The following is a 25446-nucleotide window of genomic DNA, read 5'->3' as shown; positions in this document are numbered from 1 at the left end:
CGGAAGAGACTGTTGACGTTAGCTGAAATGGTGAAACTGCTGAACTCTAGTGTCCCAAGAATTCCGACAGTGCAGGTTTTACCTGTCTGTGTATGACAAGATGTGGGTGTGCAGTTAGAAGGAAAGCATAAGAACTTTGTACTTCAGATCAGGTAGAATCATTTCAACATCATTTGGAGACACATGCTCCCTCCATCTCCCATTTTCTCACAATGGCTTAGGCTGCTATAAAGGCTTCAGTTTTTATATATATGTATATATAATCTCTCTCTGTATATATCTCCCTTCAGCAGAGAATATGACAGACACATCAGTCTGGCTGTAAATACTCCCTAAAGATTAAGCACTTGTGGTAAAGCCAGCTGAGTAGTTTGAGTAGAGAAGATAAGTGTAGCAGCATGTAAAAGCTGAACACAATTTCTAGTTTATACACCTTTCTCTTACCAGTACATTTGTTTTCTAAGGTAATGGCAGCATGCTCTCATAACCTGAGGAACCTCTACACATGCCAAGCAGCAGCTGGGTGGAAGTAAGTTCATGGCAGGTCGTTATAATGGGAGGCCTTTTTATGTACTTGGCCCTCCTGTGTGCAAATACTTTTCATTTCTCTTTGACAGGTATCAGTGTACAGAAAAAGAGGTGCTGGTTTACTACAAAGTGTTCCCTTCGGCAACAAGGCACGGGTTTCTGGGAGCAGGAGTGATAGAAAGACCTCTTCCCTGTGTGTGGGGACTAGTCAGAGATCCTGGCAAAAGGCATCTGTACGACAGAACTATCAACACGGCCCGAATACACAAGAAGGTAACCAGCCACATTCAGCTGGGTGAGTATCAACACAAACCACTAGCCACCATTATCATTACGTGCTTTCTCAGCTCAGGTTGAATCCAGGAAGAAACTTAGAGGCATCTTTTATTTTATTTCTTAAGGTTTGAATAAACAGTTTTGTTACTTAAGATGGAAACTTCAGTTTTACAAGACTTTTGCAAAGTAAGGACAATAGTAAACACATCTTGCTGCAGAAGTACAGCTTGAGACAGTGGTTTGAAAGGCAAAATAAATCTTAAGTAAGTGGCTTGAAAAAGCATCTTAATGACACGTTAGAGCATATTAACTAGAGCTCTGCTCTTAGGCAACAAGAAGTCAAAATAAAATGTGCATTTTAAGTTAAAGTTGTCAAAGTCTTAATTCTCCTTTGTTGTTTTTGGGTGTTTTTTCTCCACAGTATATTTAGTGACCGATACCTCCCTGTGTTACCTAAAGCAACCCCGGGATTTCTGCTGCATTACTGTAGAAGCCAAAGAGGTAAAGTGAACATTCTCTCTGAAGCACAGAGGAGTAATTGTTCTAAACTCATGGTGCAAGGACAAAGGAGAGAAGGAAGTAAAGTCCGTGCTTGTATTTCCAGAAGTGACAGTATGACAGGAAGAAAAGCCAGGCTGGTATGAGACAACTGAATTATGTCTAAAACCCTCTTATGAATGACAATCATCAGCCAGGCCCTGTTAGGCAGTAACATAAATGTTACATAGTAGATTCTGGTTACAAACATGCAGGATTATGCCAAAAATAAATAACATCAGGAATATAATTTCTTATCAAAAGAGCTCTTTTAAGTAAGATGAGAAACATCAGGGCAAACAAAGAAAACATTACTATATGAATTATTTTTTTTCAAATTGTCATCTTTACACTTTGTCCCATGCAGGAGAACTTGTCTGTCTTGGCTATTCAGTCTGTCTATGATGCAACCATGCCTCACCCTTGTAAAGAAGTGGTGAGAGGGGAGATTTTGCCAAGCGCTTGGATACTGGAACCTGATGTAGTGAATGGAAGAGATATCACCAGAGTTATTTACATGGCACAGGTAAGATTTTGCTGTATATCCAATGGTCAATGCAAAAAGCCATTACATATCAGAACACTAAGAGCTGGTAAGTAACAAAAAATATAAGCCTTTGGCTATGCTCCATGAAGTTTATGAAGTGACCATAAAAGTCACCTCCACTTCACACTGTTATAGAGCATGATGTATGGTAATGCAGAGACAATCTTACTAGGCTTGTGCTTAAGCACAGGATCCCATTCTTACAGCAGCTAAAGCTGCTCCCGTGGGATACCAAGACTCCACCGTAAAGGTTTATTAGCAATTTTACTGTAATGTTATAGCCAGTGTTAGAGACTGGAGAGTCTTATCTGCATTTTCTTCTTGCTGTAGACACAGGAAGTCCACTTGGGTTATATTATTTTCAAAATGCAAAGGACTACTTTCTGTAACTGAAGTCATTAATTCTTCACACGTAATAGATACAGAAGAGAAGTCAAGATTAGGATTCCAGTTAAGAATAAGAAAATGCTGCCATCCATTTATTACAGACTCATCTGAAAAGTAGGCTCTCTTTAAGACAGGGGTATCAAGTACTTTAAAATGTCCAGAAGAGACTACCATAATGTATAATTTATTGTAAAGTGCTCATCTGAGAGCTAAATGGAATTAGTCCTTTAAACTTATCTATATAAAACATGGGTTTTAAGATACAATTTTTAAAATATTATCTTTAAGTTATAGTAATTAGTATATGTATTTTACAATGCATATATGTAATGCATATGCATTTTACAATTTTATAGGCATTTTATATTGCACTTTAGTATACGCATATACTTTTTCAGTAGCACTATATCGTCTGTCTCAAACAAGTAATATTCAATCTAAGCTCAAACTCAAAAGCAGTGCTGAAAGTAACATCAAATACGCAAAGCTTTGAAAGTCTATGGAGTACTGGGAAGGGAAAGATACAAACCACACAGTAACAACAGCAGCAATTGACTCCAAACTGCTTTTGTGCTTAACACATACTGCAACATCAGTGCTGTTCCAGGCTGGAGAGAAGTGTTTTGTTCAAAAATGGGTACAAACCCCCCACATATGTGGCCTTTCTTCTAATTCCTGCAGGTGGATCTTGGTGCCCCGGCCATCCCCGCAAGGCTCCTGAGTTCCATTGCTAAGCGGCAGCCACTGGTGATTGCTCGCCTGGCACACTTCCTAGCTAGTTAGTGTCTGGTACAACTCTGGACACTGAACAGCAGCTGGAAGTTCAGAGACACAAGCATCTCTAAGTGTCATGTAAAATGCTGGCTCATAAGGCGGTGACAATCGAGCCTCACTTGAATATCCTAATTGCTAAGTATAGTTAGAAAAAAGGATCATTTATTTTAGCCAATGCTACTCAGAAGAAACTCAGCAAGTTTTATGGGGAACCCGTCTTCCTGGAGACGGCTGTGAAAATCCTCCATGGAACAGCAGGAAGGTCTGCTGTCTCTATGAAGACCAGAGGAAGCCACTTTGCTTTACAATAGCCAGCATCTTACATGCAGAAGTGTATTATTTCATTTCTGTTTCCAAGAAGCTTCAAAGATCAACCTTCTTTAAGAAAGTTTAGGCAGTGGTGAGAAAAAGGCGATGGAAGCAATGAAACGCACTACAAACTGGAAACAGTACAGGTATGGCTTGAGACCTTTTACAAGCTCTTGAGTAGAGCTGCAAAGTCACTTTCGAATGTTGAGATAAGTAGCAAATGCAAAATTCCCAACAGTGTAGATAAATCATTTAACTTCACTAGCTGGCTATACTTCCCCTTGAGAAGGGAAGTTAAAACAGCATGATATCCACTAGTCATCCTCTACCCTGAATAGATTTTTCTCATGTAATTGGCTGACAACTTGCAGCCAGTGTAAGGTATTTCAGATTGCCACTACACTATGCAGCATCAGTGGAAACCACCACACCTCAGGACACAGTTTTACTGCACTGCAGAATTAATTAGGTGCTTTGAAATAAAGAAACCAAACTGACAGTTGTAAACGGTGACACTTTGTCATTAATAGGGAGTAGTACTGAGTCATCAGCTTGTTTCTAGAATTTAAATCCTGCAAATAAGAGTAGATCCAGCTTTTTCCATCAGCCCTTCTACACTTTTACCCAAATGCATTGGGAGTTGAAAATCCAGCCTGGTCATAGTCTTATGGCACGTCTCTGTTTGTAACACAACCAGCTGTCTCACTGCAGCAAATACAGACTCTTCCCCTTCAATTACATCATGGTATTTCTGTTGAACTTAGTCCTTCTGACAGGTTTTACACATTTGTTCAACGCACTCCCTAGTTTGATCACACGTTCCTAAAATGAAACAAAACCACAACGAATTCACCTGTCTGAATAACTTCATTTAGTTCTTTCAGCACAACAGTAAAGAATCACTTTAGCTACCTTATCTAAGCAATAAAAGCTGCTATTATAGGCTATCTTTAGCTCAAAAAAGCCCACATTGTTCAAGAAGCTGTTGCACTTTAAATTTGTCAAGTGAGAGATATGTATTCGAGCATCTACCTTACCAGAGTAAGCGTCTGCTACTGTAACAAACACAGCTACTTTCAGTAAAAGATGTGTTTTCCCAGCATACAGTGAAGTGAGCTACACTTCCCACCTTTGAGTTCCAGAGCCAAGATCTACTTTTACTATATCTTTGCACAGGTGTAATTTTGGCTCTCAGCTTCTATGTTACTTCCTGTTATTAATACAGTAAGTTTTAAAGGAAAAGATAATAGCTATTTTAAATTTATATTTAAGAAAATAGCAGTTTTGAGGCATACCAGTCCAAGGCTCCCCCCCCCCCCGCCAAAAACTATACCAGGTAGGATAACAAAACCTTTCACTTACAAGTGTGCTTTGTTTTATCTTTAGATGGTCTTGTTACAATCTTAACACCAAAATAGTACTGTTCTCTTTTGGTGAGGCTCAGCCTTTTCTTAAAAGCCTGCCAGACTGAGTCGTGGCATGATTCACTTCAAGTGTCATGCATCTTCCATGGCCCCTCCAGGAAGAAAAAAAAAAAAAAAAAAAGGGCAGTCCCTCACAGTTTTCTGCAACTGAGCAAAAAGACAGATTTCCAGATTTGCAACCAGTCATAGTCTCCCCTTTTTGGTGGAAACCAAGAAAGGAAGAGGGAACAAGGCAGTATATAAAAGCCCTAGAAAAACCGAGCAGAAAAAGCAGCACCGTGTATTGGCTGTCCCCAGTGCTGCTTCTGTGGATTTCTGGAGGCAGCAGGGGGAATCTTCATACAATCCACAAACAATTTGCTCAGTGTTTTGGTTGTTTGGTTGTTTTTTTTTCCCTTTTATTTTGGACATGGCACTAGTGATAAAGCAGTTTTTGTAGGAAAAACATCTAGGGGGACTCCTATTGATCAACAATACCAGTGCCTATGAAGGATAATGTCTTATTGTACAGTGCATCAGATGTTTATTTTTATATATACACATAAGATTTTTTTTCTATGTTTACAAATTAAGTTATTTATATATGCTTGTTTTGAAGCGTTTTTATATGCTAGCAAAGCTAAGTTTTATTTTTATCAATATTGAATTAATGTAACTTTTTTTTTAATACAATCTTCAATTGATACTAAAAAGCCTATTTATATGAATGTTTTCTTTTGCAAATATAACATTTTACAGTACCCGTTAATGTACGGCATTGGTTTGTTTGGAAGGAAGAACTAAAAAAACCCAGCAGCTAATTTGTTAATCTACAACGGGCAAAAACCAACTTCCTGCAAGTTACTGCTGAGCAGTAGATGATCAAACCAATTGTATTGTACCACCTACTGTTGCATCTCTGCTCTTAATCAAGATTGCTATTTTCATATCCACAATAAATGGTATTTTCTACACAAGAAAGCGTGCCCCATGTTATTTTGCTCCAGCTAAGATACTCATCTGCTGGATGGAGAAGTAACGGAAAGGCTAGCTTGTGCTAAAAGATGTAGGGCTCTTACTTACCTGCTGCCGAGGAATGAATTTGTGGCACATGAGCCAAGTAGCCTGTCACTGCGTAAATGTGGTTTCTGGGACACAGAAACCTTGTGCCTTGTCCAAGCAAGAGGGTTTAGTGTTTTGTTTTGAAATGAAGCACTGGCTGAAGCTTCTTCCTGAGTCCTGTTACACAACTCCTCTGACCTGCACATCCAGAAGGAAGTTAATACAATGCCATTTTCCTCATTTTCTTTTGGGAGTTGTGAGGTTGCAGGAGGACAGACTGACAGAAGGAAGGCCACGCACTCTCACCTAGCTTCCTGCGAGCTCTCTGCTCCCTCCTGCTTGAAGCACTCACACAGAGTGGAGGCTTCCTGCCCAGTGGGCCCACAGAAAGTCATGCAGCCTCATGAGAATGGTCCCACTGCTGCGTAGCCCTTGGCCAAAACCAGCGTGCTACACGCTTGTTCCTAAGGTTTCCTTGCAAAGCCAGGTGTCTGGCTTTACCGAGCAACCAAGGCTGGGACCCACAGGATGCCAAGGAACCAGAGTAACTGCTTTAACACCTAAAAACATGGAAACAGGAGCATTTCTTACCTGGTGGTTCCCATCGGAGAACTGCCTGCCTTCTGCCCCATAGGGCACAACTATGCTCTCTGGCTGTAGTGAACTGCTCCTGTGGCTTGGTCACCTTTTAAATAAAAATTTCCAAGCCTGTTGTATTAGAGAAGGACAATTCAGATACACTGAGTTCATGAAAACAGCTGTGGCCATGGTATCTATGCAAACAGTTTTACAATACCCAAAGTCAGTTCCAGAGCCAAGTACGCTTTTTTTTTTTTTAACCACTATGGATTCCAGCTTCTTCCCCCTTCCACTGCCCCCATCCCCCTTATATAACAAAATAAAGTCATATTTCAGTCTAAGCAAAGCAGCAGCAGCCGGAAAGAAGCGATTACTGTATTTTCTCTGCCCCATGCTTTGTGGCAAGGCACCTTTTCTGTACTTTGCCCCAGTACAAAGAGATTATATATATCAACAGCTTGAACACAAAACAGGACAGTTAATCATGTTTATTATGACAACTTCAAATGAAATCTGCAGCAAAATGTCGCATAGCACTCGGCCTCGGGGAGCAGGTATGGTGTGATATGGTGTCCTAGCTCTTTCAGTTTGTATTACCATGTCCTTGCTGCATACACAACATGCCTACTTTAGGGGCCCTCTGCTTCATTCACATCAGAAAAACCCCTAAAATGAGACACACAGATGGAACACGCCAAAACTTTCAATGCAGTGCTTAGTAACCAAGTCAAGAAAAATCTCAGCACAGTCCAGACAGTGATGTGCCTCTACAGTTTTTCTCTCTCTGTATCATATATTTTATCAGAAGCCACAGTTCTCCCTAGTTAGTCCTTTTAGCCCCAGGCTTCATTTTGTCCAGATGTTATTCTTACTGTATTTGCTTTCTGGGAAAACCCACACTAATAGGACACTCCTAGACAAAAGGAAATAATATCCCCCACCCCCCCACTGCTATGGGGTGGTGGGTGACAGAAAAAAAAAATCCCATGAGCCAGCTAATGAGCACCTAATCATGTTCTGCTAGCCACCAGCAGTCCCTGCCCCACCCCCCAATGTAAGGAAGTACTTGAGGGGGAGAAGGAGAGAGGTCACCCCCCTGGTGAGGCTCTATCTGCAAGGGCAGAAAACACCCACTGTCCTCCACAAAAAGGATTCCTTTCAAAGCCAGCTCCCCGGAGGATGTCACAGTGCTTTTTCACTACTTTTTTGTTGGTTCTTCCAGGCTGTAGTATTCCTGCTGCAGCACTTCCTGTCTGATAAAACCCAAACTCAAGGCAAGAAGGATTATAAAAAACAGTGAATAGCAGCCAGACGCCATTTATGTTCACATACTATAAAAGTGTCTTAAAAAATACTGTCATCTGTCTTCAGTAAAAAATATAAACAGATATTTTTCTCCCTTATTGCTATTAAAAAACCCCAGGAAATTACAAGTTGTTTCCAACAAGAGATGAAAAAACACTTAAGCATCTACATCCTTTAAGAATAATGCCACCAATGTTTTGGTGTATGTATTTAATATGGTTTCACTTTTAAAATGAGTCTTAAAAAAATTAAAATCAAACCTTCAAAATGGAGCTTACAATGAAAAATAAATATAGGCTGATCTCCATGTCATACAGGTTCACCTTTTCCCTCTCCTGACAGTACAGTCTTTGTTAAAAGACAGCATGAGAAATCACATTACGTTAAGAGAAGAAACAGCCACCAGGAAACCACCTCTCTGATGACCAAAAGTGACTTGTCCACTTGAATCGAATCCTGGGCTTGGTCACAGCCTGTTGCTGCACGAATAGAAAAAGTGTAGCTGAGTCTAAAAACCGGCTGGTCTGAGCCACGATCAAGGTGCTTACAGGACTTTTGACTTGGAGAGCCATTTGCTGATGTAAATCCTTCAGCATAGTCACCATGGCAAAAGGTCCATGAACAGAAAGACCAGTGCAGGTTTTGCACAAAAAGTGACGTGTTATCTGCAGTATGCTCCTAGCAAAGAGCTCACCATGCATTCAGAAACACTGCAAATTCTATTTGCATCTTCATACGTAATCTCTTTTGTCCACAGAGAGTCCACCTCCACTAACTCTGTGCTGTCACGGTACCTGGAGATTGTCTGGGCAGCTCACAAGGATTAGTTCTGGGCTCTTCTATGTGATGTTCTGATATAAACACTCTGGACAGCATTTCCAGTTCTTTTAAGAAATCCTGCAACACACACATACAAACCAGAGAACCCTTATTAACAAGTGTCAACAAAGAGGCTTACTTCATTTTTCTTGTGAAGAACTTTACAAGGTTAAACACATCGTTGATGGTTTTCCAGTGCAGAAACCTGGACAAGCAACAAAATTGATTGTAAAGATGAATGCCCGTAGGTTGGCATGTTCAGTCTCCCCTCTAATCCCCACACCCTTCTCAGAAAAGATCCCTGCCACGGTTCAAACGGTTAAACATCCCCAATACGGTAGCGCTCACCAGCCTTCAAATACTGTCTAATTTTTAGCAAGGGACTTGGGCAGTTTCCTACATTTTGACTCCTCTCACATTCTGGTGGTGGGAAGCAAAGAGGTTTAAACGCAAGTCTGGTCAGTTAAGACCCTTCCCAACGCATCATTCTCAGCTGCAGTACGGCAAACACACCCAGGCTAGAACTGAGAGCGGGTAACTGAGCCAGCTGGTCTCCAAACTGGTTTACAATTTTCTTGGAAATGTTTCTGCTGCATGGGAAATGCTAGGATTCAGGCAGTACAGATTTCAGCCAAACACTAGTAACAGTAAGCAGCTTGTTGGAAGCCAGTCCTCCTGCTGCACTGAGCAGGAATCATAGATTGATGAAGCCCATAACCTTCCCTATGTGAAACAGAACTACAAGGATTTGCTGTTTAGGTAACTTCACCTATTGTTCACACACATCTCATTACTTACTGAGGGCCAAGGGAGTTCTTCAAGGCTATGCAAGCAACCCTCTATTTCATTAGTTCTCATTAGTTCATGTTCTACAAGACCACGAAGCATGAAAAGGAACAAGTCCCACTGCAGAACAGAAAAAAAAAATATTAACAACTCAAAGAAATGGATTTTGTGTCCATTTCTTTATCACTATACAATTCATGTTTTTCTTCTTGGATCACAATGTGGAGAAAAGGAACGAAAGGAGAAAGCGCATTATTTATCTGGGTGTGGCAATGAAGGACACCAAAGAGCAACATACAAAATGAGTGAACAAAATTCCCGTAGTTCATACATTGTATCCTACCATAAAGTCTCAAAATTTCTAATCCTCAGTTTCCAAACACACCAAGTATTTAACTCGTGTGTGTTCAAGAACAGCTTAAAAAATTCTTTTCTTGCCTTCCAAAATAAGCTGGGTTTAGCCTGCAACTAAATAGTTAGTTCATAGTTAGGGATCTTATAAGATAACACATGCTAAAATGAAAGCTGATAAAAGGCACACAAATGCAACCAGTGTGTTCAGTCCTCATAATCTCCCAGGCCAAGGGGGCCGTTCTGCCCTTTATTCCTAAATTAAACTGTGCCTTCCTGACAGCCCCCAGACAGGTATCAAACACTGACAAATGTACGTAGTCCTCTTTTTCTCTACCCCTGCAGAAACAACGCCGGGTAACAGCAGACCAAATCCTGCTGGCCTCGTTCACACAGGCGATCAGTTAACACTGCAGGCAGGAAGAACTACATGATTGTATCAGACCAGAGTGAGTAGCTGGCAGCTCCGCAGATCGGAATAAGCTTTACCTCTCGCTGCTTCACTTCTGCAAGATAACCAATGTTCTTCTTGCTGAACATCAGCTGCACAGGAACAGGCATCCCAAAGTCCTCCTTCCAGACAGAAAGCAGCAGTTTTAGAAGGCCATAGGTGGGATTATTCTTTACACGCAGCCTCTCGGAGCTCTTCTCTGGGGACTTGATCCCGAGAATTATAGGAACGCGATCTGAAACTAAGAAAAGGAAGGAAGGTGAACTTCTATAGCTGCATTAGTTTCCTTTTGTAGTCATCATCTTGGTCCAACAGCACATTTTGCATAGCTGGTATCTAAACAATCGCTGAAGTAAAAGCTTTGAAACTATACAAACCAGTATTACATGGGAAGAGATTCATACTACTCAGATAAAGAATACCATTTGGTTGGCATACAGCCACAAGTCTTGAAAGATGACCGACTACATGAAAGTCAGCCTAAGGCTTAATAAAAGAGGATCTGGCTGTTACTGCAAAGGTGAGAAGAACAACATTTAAATCTATAAACAGATTAAATAGTTGCTCATAGTTCTGACTACAGGCAGAGTTGCATAACTTCGTACAAGTGAAAGTAAAGCTGAACAGTGTTTAACTGCAGCTAAACGTACACAGAAGATACCAGATCTTCCTTGGTACAGTTAAATGGAATGCAGCAGATTTACACTGCATTACAATATTCAGATGTGAATTCTTTTCTGAAAGAACGAACCACGTACAAATCTTAAGAAGGTTCTAAACCCAGGAAACTAGAAGGCTGTCTAGGGAGAAAACACCTGCACCCAGATCACTAGATCCTGCTAAGAAAAACATTGTATTTAACACATTAGAGCAAAACAAAAAGAACTTGAAAATGATCACAGAAGTCACAATACACAGAAAATAAGTTGCTTCAATTCTCTCAAAAAAGAGGCATAAAAATAAAATTTAAGGGAACAGTGCCCTACTTTTGGGGGGAAAAAAAACAAACCTCGGCTGCAATTTTTCGGAGGCAGAAATACTGGAAAACATATCACATATTTAAATGAAGGTATCAGTAAATAAAAAAACAATGGAGAAGTGAATAGAACACCAGATCTGAAGGACGGTCAGTCACAGTATAATGCTGTTTTGCAGAAGGTGGAAGGGAATAAGAGCTACCACTCAAATTGACAGAAAAAAAATCTGCAGACTCAGTGACACCAAAAAGAATCAAACATCCGCGAGCTCTAAATATCAATGCCTCCGACTCCAAGGATTTAAGAGAACTGTAATAACAGATTTCAGTCTTAAACAGTTTATCATGACTGACTTACCCAGCAAAGAAGCCAACTCAACCGTGCACTTTGCTAGCTGCTGTTCTGATGTGGGACACATGAACTGGAAAACACAAAAAAAAAGTTGTATCTTTGTCCCCATACTGCAGATTAGACAAAACAGGGTTTCACAAGGGATAAAAATATCAGAGAAGAGCAGGCAATTTAGAGCAAGAAGCACAGAGCTGTAATCAGGAGACCGTTAAAGACTGAAAGACAAGAAGAGATCATACATGAAAAAGGGATCCACAAAGGCTAATTTTAAGAACCAAGCAGATCTACACAGCATAAAAAAAAATTCAGTTCAACTTTGTCACATCTGAACTTAGACAAAAATACATTCCACTGAACTCAACTGTGAGGCAAGGCAAGCTAACAAGTTTACAGGCATGAAGACAGTTCCAAGTGGTCCAAGGGGGTTTTTTTGTTGCTTTTTTACTTCTACCTTTCTGCATCGAAGTGTCTGACTCAATCTTCCTAGCAGGCACTCCAGCCAGATGTAGTCAATCACTTCGCCTTCATCCCGTGGGCCCACAGCAATGCAGAGCACATCCTTGATGAAAAAGACAGCAGCAATTCACCTATTAGCATCCTGCACTTCCACACACACATCCTTGGACCTATGACAGAGCAGTTCATAGACAGTCCCCAGGTCCTCATTAAAAAATAATAATAGAAAAGAACGCTAGTAGCCTCCTCATTTCGTAAGACAGATTAAAGCTGAATTTTTCACAACGGTACCTAGGTCTGATTTTCTAACATAGTTCTCACTAATGTTATGAAGTCAAGATCAATGAGGGCAACCAGTTCATCTTTCTTAAAAGTAACTAGCTCTGAAAGTTCTACATAAATCTGATAGCACAGCAAGCAAATTCAGGGTAGAAGTGCTACAGAACTCTACAGTCCTCTTATACTGTCAAGGTAGCTTCAGTGTCAATAAAAGCTGCATATAAAGAGCACTAAGAGGGTTATGGCATAAAAACTGGCTTAGCAAGTTTTACATGTGATAGCACTTCCCATCACCAGTGATTTACCACCCAATATCAGAAACAAGGGTGGAAATCAAAAGAATAAAAAAGTATTTTAAAATGTATTTTAAGATGCCATACAAAAATATCCTCAAAAAAGCCACAGTTTACAGAAAAAGTACCTGGTTTCCTCACACACCTTATTTACCCTCCTTTTTATTTTATCTCGAGCAAGAAAGCATTAAAGGATGAGTACACATTCTTATACAATTACTGGGAATGCAATGACAGCGAGATCCAGTACTATTGCTCAAACAGACAAGCAGCAGCAAAAAAAATAGGCAGAATACATAATGGTAAAAAAAAGTGAGGCTTTTAGAATTCTTCTTTTCCTCATGTGTTACTCACGCAGGTTGTATAATTGCATGATTTTTACAAGAACAGTGACCTTTTAAAAGCCTGGGAGAAAAGACCAAAATGTAATTTGAGCCAGCTTGAATGGAAATTTGCTTGCTCTAAGACTGAAATTAAGTCCATTACCATCACCTTCTTTTTAAGATACTCTGATTCTCCCTAATTACAGCTGAATGAAGGTGCAGATGCAGACTGCCAAAAATCTTTCAACAGATTCACCTGACACTTAATTCAATGTAGAATTCCTTGTGCATAAGATGGGACAGTCTACCAGAACTGAAGGGACCAACAGGCAATTCGTACTTTAAACAGAGATGAGGAGACTCCATAAAAAGAGCAGATCTGCAAAAAAGCAGCCATTATTATATGCTGACTCTTCAGCATACAGTTGTACATAATGCTTACCACACTATGGTTTATGCACTACTCTCATCAAAAAGATCACTGCCATGCTACCGGAAATCCTATATTTGAGATAATACTCCTGACCGGGGAACTCTGATCTACACGCAGACAGTGAGCGAGGGGATGAAATAAATGAGACCTTTCCATCATGCTTCCTAAACACTCCTCACAGCCAGTTCCTTAGAACCAGAACAGCCCCTTTTAAAAACAAAACCAAACCAACCCAAAAAACACCAAGGTGATAAATAAAAAGGGAGTTAGGGCAAGCCAGGAAGTAAAAACTATGTACCTTAATCTCGTTGATGATCTGGGAGGGAAATGGAGCACAGTGCTGACAGCCTGGAGGGCAGTCCCTTCTCAACTCCAGAGCATCCTCACCAGGCAAGGGAATTCCTGGGACTTTCAGCATTCTGTTGAAGGTTGCCTTCACTTCTCTTTTGATGAGTGCTACAAAGAACAGGGAACAAATCCTGTCTACTTCAGCTTTTCTCTCCAGTGAGGCTGGCAACTGTTTCCAAACACTACCCTTACTAGCCTCTCATTCCAAGGGCCATGGCAAATGAGGAAAAGACAGTTTACACTTTCAATCCCTTCTCACTCTGAGGTCCCATTATATTTCATGTGCAGAAGCACAGATGTAGAGAGCATGTTAACCCACAGTTCTAAAAGGCAGCCACCCATTACCACCAGGTACCACTGGCAACTCATCTCATTTTCCATCAAAATATTTCAGTGGGTTTCAACACAGCAGCTAAGCCAGGAAGCAATGCCAAAGTAGAAAGCTGAATCAGCGTGATCATACCAGTTCAACCACTGTGCCCATGAAAGCCATATATTTTCTACCAAAATAAGTTTTGACCAGCATCCAAAACACTAAACTCCTGCTGTAGCAAATGGTGCTGGATATTCCTCCACAGATTCTTGGCACAACCTCCTGAAACAAGGGGTTTTCAGAGATTCTGGAGAGTTGCCAGAGCACTATTACAGAGTAAAAGGACTACAGTTGCCTTCAGCCTGCTGAAAACACACCCAGTCCAAGAGGTGTCTGTTTTACAGATTTCAGAAGGATTCTGTACACATGGACCATAAGGTGGCTTGAGAGAGCAGCTGTCTGTATCATACATTTGAAGTGCTAAGACAATTTCAAGCTAGATGACATTTTCAGAAGCTTTCCACAGCATTCATTCTCACCATCCTACGAGCCTCCATAACTAAAAATCACTTACATGGGCCAAGCCTGAAAAATCCCTGAAGAAGGTTCTTGGAGCTAGAAATCATTCCTCTTATTCCTAAACAAGGAGGGACAGAGCAACTGCATGCTTCCCACTAAAAGAAAAATGAGTAGGACCAAGTACTTTATAACACTGGAATAAATTCTACCCCTTGATCTCAGAAAAAGAGTACAAGTTAGAAGCCCCAGTTCAGGGTAAGGAGACTCACCTGCAATGTTGGCGGAAAGCCAGCCACAGGCCTTCTCAGTAGCCAGTTCCACTGCAATGTCTTCTGCACTACTTAAAACCTTTACAGGGAGGATAACAAGTGATAGGAGATTTACTACCAGCCACAGCACTATAGTCGGTGAGAAGTCAGAGGAATTCTAGAGGAAAAAGGTTTAATTCTGACATGTAACATTGAAATAGAGCACCACCACCTCTTTAGGAACTGCTACTCTGAGCAATAGGGCTGACCTGTTTTGATTTCCCAAACCTCATCAACCCCATACAAACCCCGTCAACTCTCGGGGAAGCTGATGCTAAAACAACAGTATTATCCTTGCAAGATGAATGCAATTTATATACCATTCTAGTTGCAACAGTTAGCTAATGGCTAGAGTATCACTTTGGCCAGAATATCCAAGGCAGTCTAGCAGAGGTGATGCTCTGTCCTGGGTTTCAGCCGGGATAGAGTTAATTTTCACAAGAAATTCAGAGGGGACACAGCCAGAACAGTGACTCAAACTAGCCAAAAGGGTATTCCATACCATATGATGTCATGCTCAGTACATAAAGCAGGATCCCTGGAGGAAGGATCCCTGATCCAGGACGGGTGAGGCACTGGGTTTCAGGGCAGTAAGCAAATTGCGTTGTGTATCACCCACTTCGTATATTCTTTTGTAAGTTTTGTTGTTGTTATTTTCCTCTTCCTTTGCTGTCCTAGTAAACTGTACTTATCCCAACCCATGAGTTTTACCTTTTTGTTATTAAGGGATAAGCAAAGCAAGTTTTAATGAAAATACATACTGCTGCAGATGTCTCTTCTGGCAGTAAGACCCTCACTGCTTCAGGACCTTTCTTTTTGCAAAATCTGCAAGAAAAGAAAGAAACCGTGCCATGGGATTAGTCAAAGTTCTTGGACAACATGCAGAGGTTATTACCACAGGAACTTTCACACGCTCTCTTACAGTCAAAACCAGTTGGAAGACTGCAGTGAAGTAAGTCAGACCAAAAGAACCAGACAAGGAAAAATCAATTACAAGCCACCAAGCTGCAATACTCAGTTTTCCAAAGAAGGGAGATACAATAGCTGCAGTTGATGTCCGTTTGGAGCTGGATGCAGAGGGACACACAGCACCTGTATTCCCTCCTACAAATACGGCATTAACTGGCTGAAGACCAGTGCAGCAGACCGTCACCTTAAGAAGAGCAGAGGTCAGGGTTTATAATTACCAGAACCTGAGCATGACAGGCCAAGCCAAATTAGGCTTATAGATTCTGCAATAAGAAGAGATGGGAAAGCACAAGTTTAAATAACTTTTCCTCCTTACTCTCTGCCTTTGATGAGTGCCTGGGCCCCTTCCTCATACAGATGAGCGCACACCTCTTCAAGCAGCTTGTCATGATTAGCATCCTCCTCCTTCACTTTATCCTGCAACATGACTTCAGCCCTTTGAACCAACTCTGCTACCAGTGTTGCCCTGTAAAAAACCAAGATCAGACAGACCGAAATCAATACAACAAACAGTGCACACTAACTGTAACCAGCTGTTTCCCCCAATTTAGGAGGATAACCATCTCAGGCACAAATGCAATAAAGCACTTTGCTAAAAAAGAATTAATCACAGTGTGTTTAGTACTGTACCATTCCCTTGTTCTTTTTGTAAGGAAGAAGGCAGCAACGAAGATATCAAAATAGAGTCAAAACCCTTAGATTTTAATAAAAACATATATGGTTACAGGTATCTTTTCTGGCAGCAATACCCTCATGCTCTCAAGGGATAGTGGTCAGAAGCTCAAAGATGTCAACAGCAGCCTACTACAACCAGCATTCCTTGTGGGCTGATACCGTTTAACGTCTTCAACAAGGTGGACAACAGGACAGTACAAACTCTCAGCAGGCTCCTGAGTGACATGCTGGAGGGCTGGGCTGCAACAAGCTGGAGAAATGGGCTGACAACGGGGTGGTGACTGTGTACCTGTACAGGTTGAGGTCCACTGGTGAGGGAGCAGCTCTGCAGAAAAGGGTCTGGGCTCCCAGTACGCAAGCTACATGAGTTAGCAGTGTCCAAAGGCAGCCAACCTTATACTGGGCTGACAGCAGCAACAGTGCAGCCAGCAAGTCCAAGGACGTTACTGCCTCCCTCACCACTGTGAGCCTGCATCTGGAGTACACTGCCCAGCTTTGGGGCCCCAGTACAAGAAAGCCATTGGCAATTTGAGTGACTGCAGGAGAGGAAGGGAAGGAAAAAAAAAAAAATAAAAATCACTACAATAGCTGGGATGCTGGAGCACACACCCTACGAGGAGACTGCGGGAGGTGGTTTGGTTTCACTTAGCCTGGAGAAGAGAAGGTGAAGGGAGAAGGAAGGATTACAGAGAAGACAGAACAACGCTTCCAGCAGGTGTGGAGCTAAAGGTTGACAGGCAACACGCACAAGCTGGAACAAGGTAAATTCTGACAGGATATAAGGAAACATTTTTCACAAAGCCTGGGAAAATTAAGCATTGGAACATGGTACTAAGAGGCTGCTGAATCCCCATCCTTAGAGACTTTCACAACTCAACTGGAAAAGGTGTCAAGCAACCTGACGTAACTTCAAAGCTAGCATGCTTTGAGCAGGACTTTGGATCAGATGACCTCCAGAGGTCCTTTCTGATCTGAGATTTTCCTATCATTAGCAAGGCCATTCTGAAACAGATACAAAGTCTCAAAGTACTGTATTATGTTCACATTCCAAGTGTCCCACAGTCATATAACCCTTCTCTGCATGCCCTCACAAATTCCCTTCTATGATGGCAATCAGATGTTGCTGGACCCCACTGTAATAGCCTTGGTGTTCTGCTGTACAGCATATTCTGAGGGAAGCTTTCTTCCCCCCATATACACAATTTTAAAGGATCACCTCTTTGCCTCATTAGTGTAAAGTTACTTCTTAAGTCACAGATCACCAGCACTTACTTGATGTGCTTGACACAGTTGGATCCCACCCTCTCTGCCACAAATTCAACTGTTCTCCGTAGGGAGGGAGGCTGGTTGTGGAAGAAGGCCTGTTCCAACTCTACCTGTTCAAGACAAAAGTGCTACAATTTGTTAGAGCACTCCACCCAGATCCTCCTCTCTTCAACACAGGAACAAACAGAACTACCATCTGGAATTGTGCTAAAAGGCACCCAATTTGACTACACTAGAACATTCTGCTGCTGTTAGCATTCAGCACCCCTGTAAAATATTTGCTCCCTATTTCCTTCTAACCATTTAACCCAAAGCCCATTATCAGGGTTTACAAAGCTACAAAAGCAAATGCCCAGTAAAGGGAAGAATGGGAGAGTTCTGACAGCACCTACTAGTAGAGAGTCACCACATTGGGTTTGTTTTTGGAAAGAAAGGATCCTCTCTTTTAATTACAGGCTGGTAATCCTGTAGGCTCCTACATAGTTCTTTCATGGAAAGCGTGGCTACAATCTAATCAAAACAGAGTATGAGAAACATCCCAACATTTTACGTTAGAGAAGAGGCAGAGAAACAGGCTAGTTAGTTGTTCCAATTGCAAGAATGCTTACTGAAGTTATCTGGATTTCAACACCCACGTGGTATCCCAGCCACATGACTATAACAGAAGAATGAGTAAGGATACTCAACTGTTCAACACAATGTTCCCCGCTGCCTAGGCCCATTCTTTTCTTTCCCTGGAATTAGGTTACCACTGTGTACCCTACCCTCACACAAACAATTTCTCCTGCCCTGCTTCCCCTTGTGACTCCCTGATTTCATTACCTGCAGTTTCCGCTGCGTGACAGAAGCCTTGGGTGCCAAGGACTCTGCAGCTGTGGGAGTGATTTTCCTTATAAAGCCACCATTTTTTGCTCCACTACCAGCCACAAAAGAGGCAAGTAGTTTCCGCAGCTCACCTGTACAGAAAAACATGCAAAAGCAGTCATTGTCCCCATACGCAAGGGAACAAATCAAAACGAGAGAGAGAGAGACTTCCACACTGTCAGTCCTGTTTCCAGAACAGATTCTCTCAGCTTCTGTGAAAGCTGAAGTTTCAGAAAAGCAGAGGGGCATCCCACCCATTTAACTGGCAAGGCATAGCAAGGCAGGCAAGGCTCTGAAGACAAAAAGCTCCCTGGCACGCAGGACTTGTTCAGAAGGGTCAGGGAGCAGTCATTTCTATGCATCCCTTTTTAGCATGGCAAGCAGGAACTGTAAAGTCTACAAGGACAACAAGGCAAGCAAAGTTACACAAAATTCCAACAGGGACATAAGACAATACCAGGGGAAAAGCGTGAAGACATGTTAAAACCCTAGAAGCTTTCGTGATGCAGGTTTAACATACAGTTTTCCTAGCAGTTAAGTCCTAAGAAGCAGAGCACCATCCCACTATCTCGGACTATTGTCTACAGAGAGGGATTTCACCAATGGCAGTCAGATCTCAGGAAAAAGGTATCCTCAAACAACAACCTGAGAAAGCACCAGGGCACAAAAGGATTCTTCCCCTCTGTCTGGCAGCAGAAACATGCCCAAGGATCAAGCCATTCATCACAGTACAAACACCTCTCCCTATACCTAGGATGGAAAAGTTGTACATTTACTCCTTATAATGCTTCCTTCCAGTTTGTGAAGGATGAGTTCCCCTGTCCCTCTGTATTCAAGCTCTGTAGATCAACTATCCTGACCGTGTAGCCTCCCTCCCCCAGCTTTACCAGAAACTATTCACAGCCACATAAGCTTCTGCAATACAGCTTTTTATCAAGGTTGACTCATACACAACTGAGACCTAAAGTTGTGAGGAGGGGTAAGAAAGATGATCCAAGGACTCACAGTACCAAAGGACAAATGTAAATAAAAATAAAAAATATAAATAGAACTAAATATATACTAATATATTTTATTTATATAGCAAGTATAAAATACTCACCAAGATAGGGACAGCAGGTGTAAAGTAACTGCTGATCCACCAAGGGAACAGAGTCCTAGAGAGAAAAGGAAGGAAATGCTGAAAGGACACAGCAGGGAAAAAAAAAAAGTCTTTAGCAAGTCAGAAATCCCGTATGTGTGGTCACAGGCAGGTTTCAGAACTGCCTTTCCATGAAAACCAGAAAAACAACTGGATTCCAAATCCACAGTAAAATTATTATCTTTGCAGCCCAAGTGTTCAGTTCAGCCCTGTAACACACAATGAGCTGTTCTACATTTAGTTAGTGTAGCTCAACCTTTGCTTCTGATCACTGTCAAAGCCCAGCTGAAAGCTGATGGTAACAGGACACCAGGACTGTTGCTGCAGCTGCTACTTGTAGAAGAGAATCCTATCCATGGAGGAGAATAAACGAGGCACATCTGCTATGCATTGCATCTCCACAGGTGTCCTCACCGAGACTCATTGGAACACGGCACTGTGGACTAACCTCACCCCAGTATTACACAGCACAGCCAAAAGCATGGGAGGAAAAGCAACTTCAGATCCCATCCACACAAGCAGTGCGTACTGCACTCATTTGGGAAAAAAAATCAGTTGATCTCTGCATCTTATCTCTGCCACTGAAGAGACAGAGCAAAATAGACCTTTCTAATTAGAACAAGATACACACGTATCTTGGCAAACATACCACTGATTTTTCGAGGAATACTATGTATTCTCTGGCATGTCTGGGAGTTACCTGAAACATTGCACAGGTCATAAACTCACCTCCTTTTCTGCTCACTCACACTATTTTCAGTTCAATTACCCTCTATCATGCAGCTGGAAACAGGTGATTCCAAAGACAGCAACCTTGCTCTTATAGTCTCATCTTACTATTTCTGCTGAGTTCACCATTACTATTATTTATCTCTGGGAAGAGCTACAGTTCTATCAGCTCACCTTGTACTGCAACAATCAGTGAGCATGAAAACAGCATCTGATCCTCCAGCATAACTTTGCACCTATTCTGCAAGCCATTGGAGCAGCAGGTGAGATGGCTCCTGCCTGACAAAAGCCCCAGAGCTGTAACACACACAGTTTACGATCCAGGATAAAATGCAATTGAGGGACTTGGAAAAACTGGGGCATCACATCCATTGGCCTACATATGCGCAATGCAGCCTTGCTGAAGCCAAAATCCTGATAAAATCTTGAACTTCTGAGGCCATGGTAGGTCCTCATCCACAGATCCAGAGGACATGCTGTTGCACTAACTCACCAAAGCCTGAGCAGATGTCACACTATCCATCATCAATCCCTCCTGCCTGACATCAGTGGTAAAAAACAACTCTTCAGGGACTGATGGAACCTGAAACAGAAAGCCCAGTAGTTACAACCTAAACAGCAGTCAATAACTTTACTGCCCTCTTTATCAGAAATGGTGTAAATCTCACTAACCTCCCACCACAAAAAAACCTAGCACTAAGGATCCTCTCCGCCATAAGGAGAGCCCTTCCATGAAAGTAAAAATTTAGTTTGATCACCATAACATAAGCCACCTTTCTTACCCTCCTCATCTTTCACCTTTCCAACAGGTTCCTGCTAACCAGTCACCTTGCTTCCAACTGAAGGCACAAAAGGATTTTAAAAGTTCATCACACATCATCCCTTTATCAGACAAAAAATTTCCCAGTAATTCAAGGCTGCCAGCTAGGACTCCATCTTTGTGACAAGAGCTTCCAGTTCTAACAGGAATCAGCTGTCAATTTGCTTACAAGGATCCAGATTTATAAGTACAGAATGTGTATCAGCAACAATGAGAATTCCAATTGGAAAAAAAAATGTTGCTTCACACAACTCCACTAAAGGAAAATAATTAGAATTAGAATACAGAGGATTCTTAACACATTAGTGTAAAAAAAAACCCACCAAAAAACCCAAAAAACCCCAACAAACCAACAACCTACTGTTTTGCAATGTTTTAACTCATTTCAATACTATTTTCTATTGAGTTCTGTGTCCTGCTTTTTCTTCAGGGAAGAGCTGTGTGCACACAGGAGACTCTACCTGAAAAAGCCAACCCAGAACTGCAAGGATCAGCAGCTTGTTCAGGAAACTCATCTTCTTATCTTCAGACAGGACCATTAACCTGCCACACAGCAAAAGCAGCAAGAGAGAGTGTTAGATTTCAGTAGCTCAATTTTCATTACCCAAAAAAAAAAAAAAAATCCCAAACCACTCGCTTTTTAATTACATTATTTGTCACCCTGTACACGTTCCCTACTTGTCTGCCTAAAGAGAGGAGGGCAAGCTCTACTTTTTGTACATGTGCATCTGAATAACATGCTGGTTTAAGTTTACTTACACTGGAAAAGCCAGTGTAAAGTAACTCTCTAGAATGTGCTTCAAATTTTCCTCATGTATATAGGAAAGAAAACTACCGCATTATTTAGCCATGGGAGACCTTGTACGTTTAAGGTTCAAATTCAAGGTTTAAAATTCACAGCTGCAGATGTAGAATGAGCGAGTGGGGATTTAAAGAATTTTGTTTACTTAATGAAAAAAACGCATATTTAAATCAAATATTAATCTCTGAGTGTAGGATGTGCTCCCTTTGCAGCATTACATAAGATAAGAAGTGTTTGTGATTTGCAAAAAACCATGAACTTTTATCAGAATGCATGCTGGCCCTAGTTTGAAATTCTCAAACACCAGGCACCTCATCTGAGCAAGCAAATCTTCACAGAAGAGTTCTTAAACAAGTATCTTTTCCCAGGCTCTTACCTGTATACCTGCAGCAAGAGACAAAATACTTTCCTGTAGTAATCAAGGAAAGGAGCAATATGATCCACAAGGGAAAGGTACTCCACAATCCAAGGAACAGTCAGGATAGAACGTTGATCCCGAATAGATTGTCTCAGAAGCTTCAATATATCCAGTACAGGCAGGGTCTTAATGGACAACAGAAGTTAAAGCAGCAGCTTGAAGTTACCTTCTGATACTTAAGGAAAAACTTTATCTATATCACAACTTTTCTTTGTAGGATTTCATCTTCTGTACAAGTAAGAGGTGACTTGCTGGCTTTTGTGACATTTCTTTGCACATGAGCAGAGGTAAAAACCACACTATGACAACATCCAGAGGTCCCACTGAGACTTTCAAAAGTAAGGCTATAAACCTGACCATGTACAAGTGGAGTCAAGGTCTAACCCCTGCCTCCTTGCATTCAGTATGACACACTGCTAGGAGATGGGTGCTAAACTAACAAAAAATTCCTGGTAGCTGGATGTTACACTATAAATACAAGTCATCTTAGCTAGGTTAGGGTTCTGGTACGACAGCCCCAGATTAGCAGAAATAACTGAAGACTGAGTACCTCACCATCAGTGCATTGCTCCCTCTTTTCTACCTTACACAAACTCTTCTTTCCCTTATTCCGAATCCCAGAATATGCAGCAGGGGCACAGAACAGTGTAACATCATCCCAGGAACCACTGGCTCACTTTGAAAGGGGATAGCTATTCATAATCACCTCCTTGGATTAGGAAACCTGCCTGTCAACCAAAGGCCACATTAGATTTCTTAAAAGAGTTTGGTTTCTTACCTGGTTCCTTAACGCTACTGCAGCGTCTTGCAAGTCTCTAGTTGGTTGCTCCGCAGTGCGATATGGCAAGAAAACAAGAAACCCCAGGAACTTGGCGAGGAGTCGTAGGCTTAATAGGACCACAGTGAAACGCTTCTTTTCATCCTGAAAGGAAGAAAAGCAAGCTGGGGCAATGCTACCTTAAACTGGCAAAGTAACTACCTACACTAAACTTCCACTCCCTTCATGTAAAAGGACCACACACCTTTATTAGAAGCAGGGATGAAGCTACGTTTCCAAAATAAATATTTATCAAGCATTTTAAATTGCTTCTGCCTCCACTGCTTCACTTATAGTGAGAAGAAATTAATTCGAGAGCTTTCTAAAACAAGCAGCTACTCAATCATAGCTTCATATTAACAACTTTGGAGTTGAGAGGCCAGAGAGCTATCTCATGTTGCCTCCTTTATACCATTACTGCACTGCAAGTTTTCATCAACCTTTGGCTGCTACTTTGGTAATAGACTATAAGCAATGACACTTCTGACAGGTACAGACAAGTGAAGAAATATCTGAACAGGTATGGACAGGCAGGATTACAAATTCATTCTAACTAAAATCTTTCTACATGGAAAAGTAACAAGAAGCTATTGCTACTGAGTGCAACAATTGAACTCAGTTACTTCACTGATCTAACACAGGGTACTAACAACCTAAAAAGAGGCTCTCACTTTTCAAACTATTGTGCATCATCTCTTACGACACAGTTCTATGAAGCACCCTGAAGCATAAAAGTAAATGGCAACGGGCTGAGAATCAGTAACCACCTTGCAGAGTTATGACAAAACCAAATGAAGAAGCTCTTGTCCTGCACATACAGCAATGGAAGCTCCAAGGCAACTCACAATCAAGCCAGTAATTCTTTGGGTACAGGAACAGTTCAGGGAAATTCCTGCCAGGTGTGTTTGCAAAAAAACAAGCTTACCTGTTCATCCATATCTGCTTCCCCATCACTGTGTTCATGCTCCACCAGAGTAAGGCCATCCAGCTCAAGTATCTTCAGGCACAGACTATCCATCAGGTGCTGATTGAACTGGTAACTTCAGCAAAAGAGGATGATGAGTCAGACTGGGCTGTAAACAGCAGTAAAACCTCAACTAACACACTGCAAAATTTCAAGCTTGTCTCCTGAGTTGCATCAAGCATCAGCAGACATCCAAGGTGACAGACTGAAGACAAGCAAGGACAGGACTAGTAGTGGCTGACCCCCTTCTTTTCCACTCTTATTTTGTACTTTTTCAAACAGACACTATTTAGCCACTCCCAGCATAAGAGTAACAATATGGATCTGTTGGAGCAGGAAGCTGCAAAGTAACTAAATTTAAGATTCAAATCTCCCATAGATCACAACTCCTCCATGCTGTGGATTGTGAAAAATTCATTAAAGAAAACCATGAACCTGGCTTCATCCTTTAACTCCTTAGCTTCATGCACTAACGTAAGAAACACTGGGCCAGTCCAGTGCCCTTGCTATGCAGCACCACATGCCTTGGCACTATGGTGATGGCCTGTGACAAGATGTTAGGGGTTTATAAGGAGGAAGATTATTACCATATAGTCTAAGCTAATGTAGCACACACACAAGCACATTCTGTGCTCCAGACAGAACCTGCTTATTAACATGTTCACCGTGTGTGCTCTACAAGAACACTAAGTGTAGTTTTATGGAGCTTAAAAACATTTCCTAGGTTTCACCATGCCCCAAGCTCTCTGGACTACTCCCTGCTGCAAGAGCAGCATGCTGGTGTTCTTGCCCACTTGCCCACACACTTCACCAAGGAAACGGCAACCATGGGCAGCTAACCTTCCTGCGCTGAGGATGAAGTCCCTGAAGAACTGCTGGCACCCTGGGAACGAAGGGGGTGGACAAGGTCCTCTGATGCTCTGAGGAACGACAAATCTTTCCTGCAGCCTCTTCAGACGACTCAGATTATCAGAGCCCAGCATGTTAAGGACATCCTGGTCTGGGGTGTCTCCCCAGCTTGCGCCACCTCCAATAGGACCTTTACACATCTTCAGGGGACAGAAAGAGTAGTGAGGTGGAAAATTTGTAATAAGGCATCATTTCGCTTCATCTCTCAGCCCACATATTCTCAATTCCTCGCTAGACTTTGTTTTAGGAATAATCCAAGCATGGCCTTTTCAGGCGGCTCACATACAGATCTCTTTTTCCTCATGCCAAAACATGTTACTCACCTTGGCCATAAACAGCCTAGAGATCGAGAGATGGA

General features: G+C 41.7%; 2 protein-coding genes across 9 annotated transcripts in view; one reads left to right on the top strand and one right to left on the bottom strand.

Moving 5' to 3' along the window:
- STARD9 (StAR related lipid transfer domain containing 9) overlaps positions 1–3203 on the top strand; it is a 112133-nt gene extending 108930 nt beyond the window's left edge. For 4 of the 5 annotated variants that reach the window (XM_075754383.1, XM_075754380.1, XM_075754385.1 and 1 more), the window contains 5 exons: positions 465–529; positions 618–823; positions 1226–1305; positions 1709–1867; positions 2957–3094. In XM_075754383.1, the coding sequence (XP_075610498.1) occupies positions 465–529; positions 618–823; positions 1226–1305; positions 1709–1867; positions 2957–3058 (612 nt within the window). In that variant the 3' untranslated portion in view covers positions 3059–3094. Of the gene's footprint in view, positions 1–464; positions 530–617; positions 824–1225; positions 1306–1708; positions 1868–2956 lie in introns of all 5 variants that reach the window. The other variant, XM_075754381.1, reaches the window with a different exon arrangement.
- Positions 3204–6875: 3672 nt separating this feature from the next.
- The window catches only part of CDAN1 (codanin 1), a 34068-nt gene continuing 15497 nt past the window's right edge, over positions 6876–25446 (bottom strand). The window contains exons 11-29 of one of the 4 annotated variants that reach the window (XM_075754389.1): positions 25020–25228; positions 24141–24255; positions 23177–23320; positions 22357–22523; positions 21640–21721; positions 20852–20941; positions 19591–19645; positions 18447–18580; positions 17631–17734; positions 16000–16149; positions 15476–15539; positions 14676–14754; positions 13525–13682; positions 11894–12001; positions 11449–11512; positions 10153–10355; positions 9325–9432; positions 8502–8604; positions 6876–7068 (exon numbers count right to left, since the gene is read on the bottom strand). In XM_075754389.1, the coding sequence (XP_075610504.1) occupies positions 7052–7068; positions 8502–8604; positions 9325–9432; positions 10153–10355; positions 11449–11512; positions 11894–12001; positions 13525–13682; positions 14676–14754; positions 15476–15539; positions 16000–16149; positions 17631–17734; positions 18447–18580; positions 19591–19645; positions 20852–20941; positions 21640–21721; positions 22357–22523; positions 23177–23320; positions 24141–24255; positions 25020–25228 (2154 nt within the window). In that variant the 3' untranslated portion in view covers positions 6876–7051. Of the gene's footprint in view, positions 7069–8340; positions 8605–8633; positions 8732–9324; positions 9433–10152; positions 10356–11448; positions 11513–11893; positions 12002–13524; positions 13683–14461; positions 14562–14675; positions 14755–15475; positions 15540–15999; positions 16150–17630; positions 17735–18446; positions 18581–19590; positions 19646–20851; positions 20942–21639; positions 21722–22356; positions 22524–23176; positions 23321–24140; positions 24256–25019; positions 25229–25446 lie in introns of those variants that run through there. The other 3 variants (XM_075754387.1, XM_075754390.1, XM_075754391.1) reach the window with 3 other exon arrangements.

This window comes from Balearica regulorum, chromosome 5, assembly GCF_011004875.1.
Source record: "Balearica regulorum gibbericeps isolate bBalReg1 chromosome 5, bBalReg1.pri, whole genome shotgun sequence".
In the NCBI taxonomy this organism is placed as follows: Eukaryota; Metazoa; Chordata; class Aves; order Gruiformes; family Gruidae; genus Balearica; species Balearica regulorum.
Note: the sequence above shows the minus strand (reverse complement) of the source record. Positions and strands in the feature narration are given on the sequence as shown.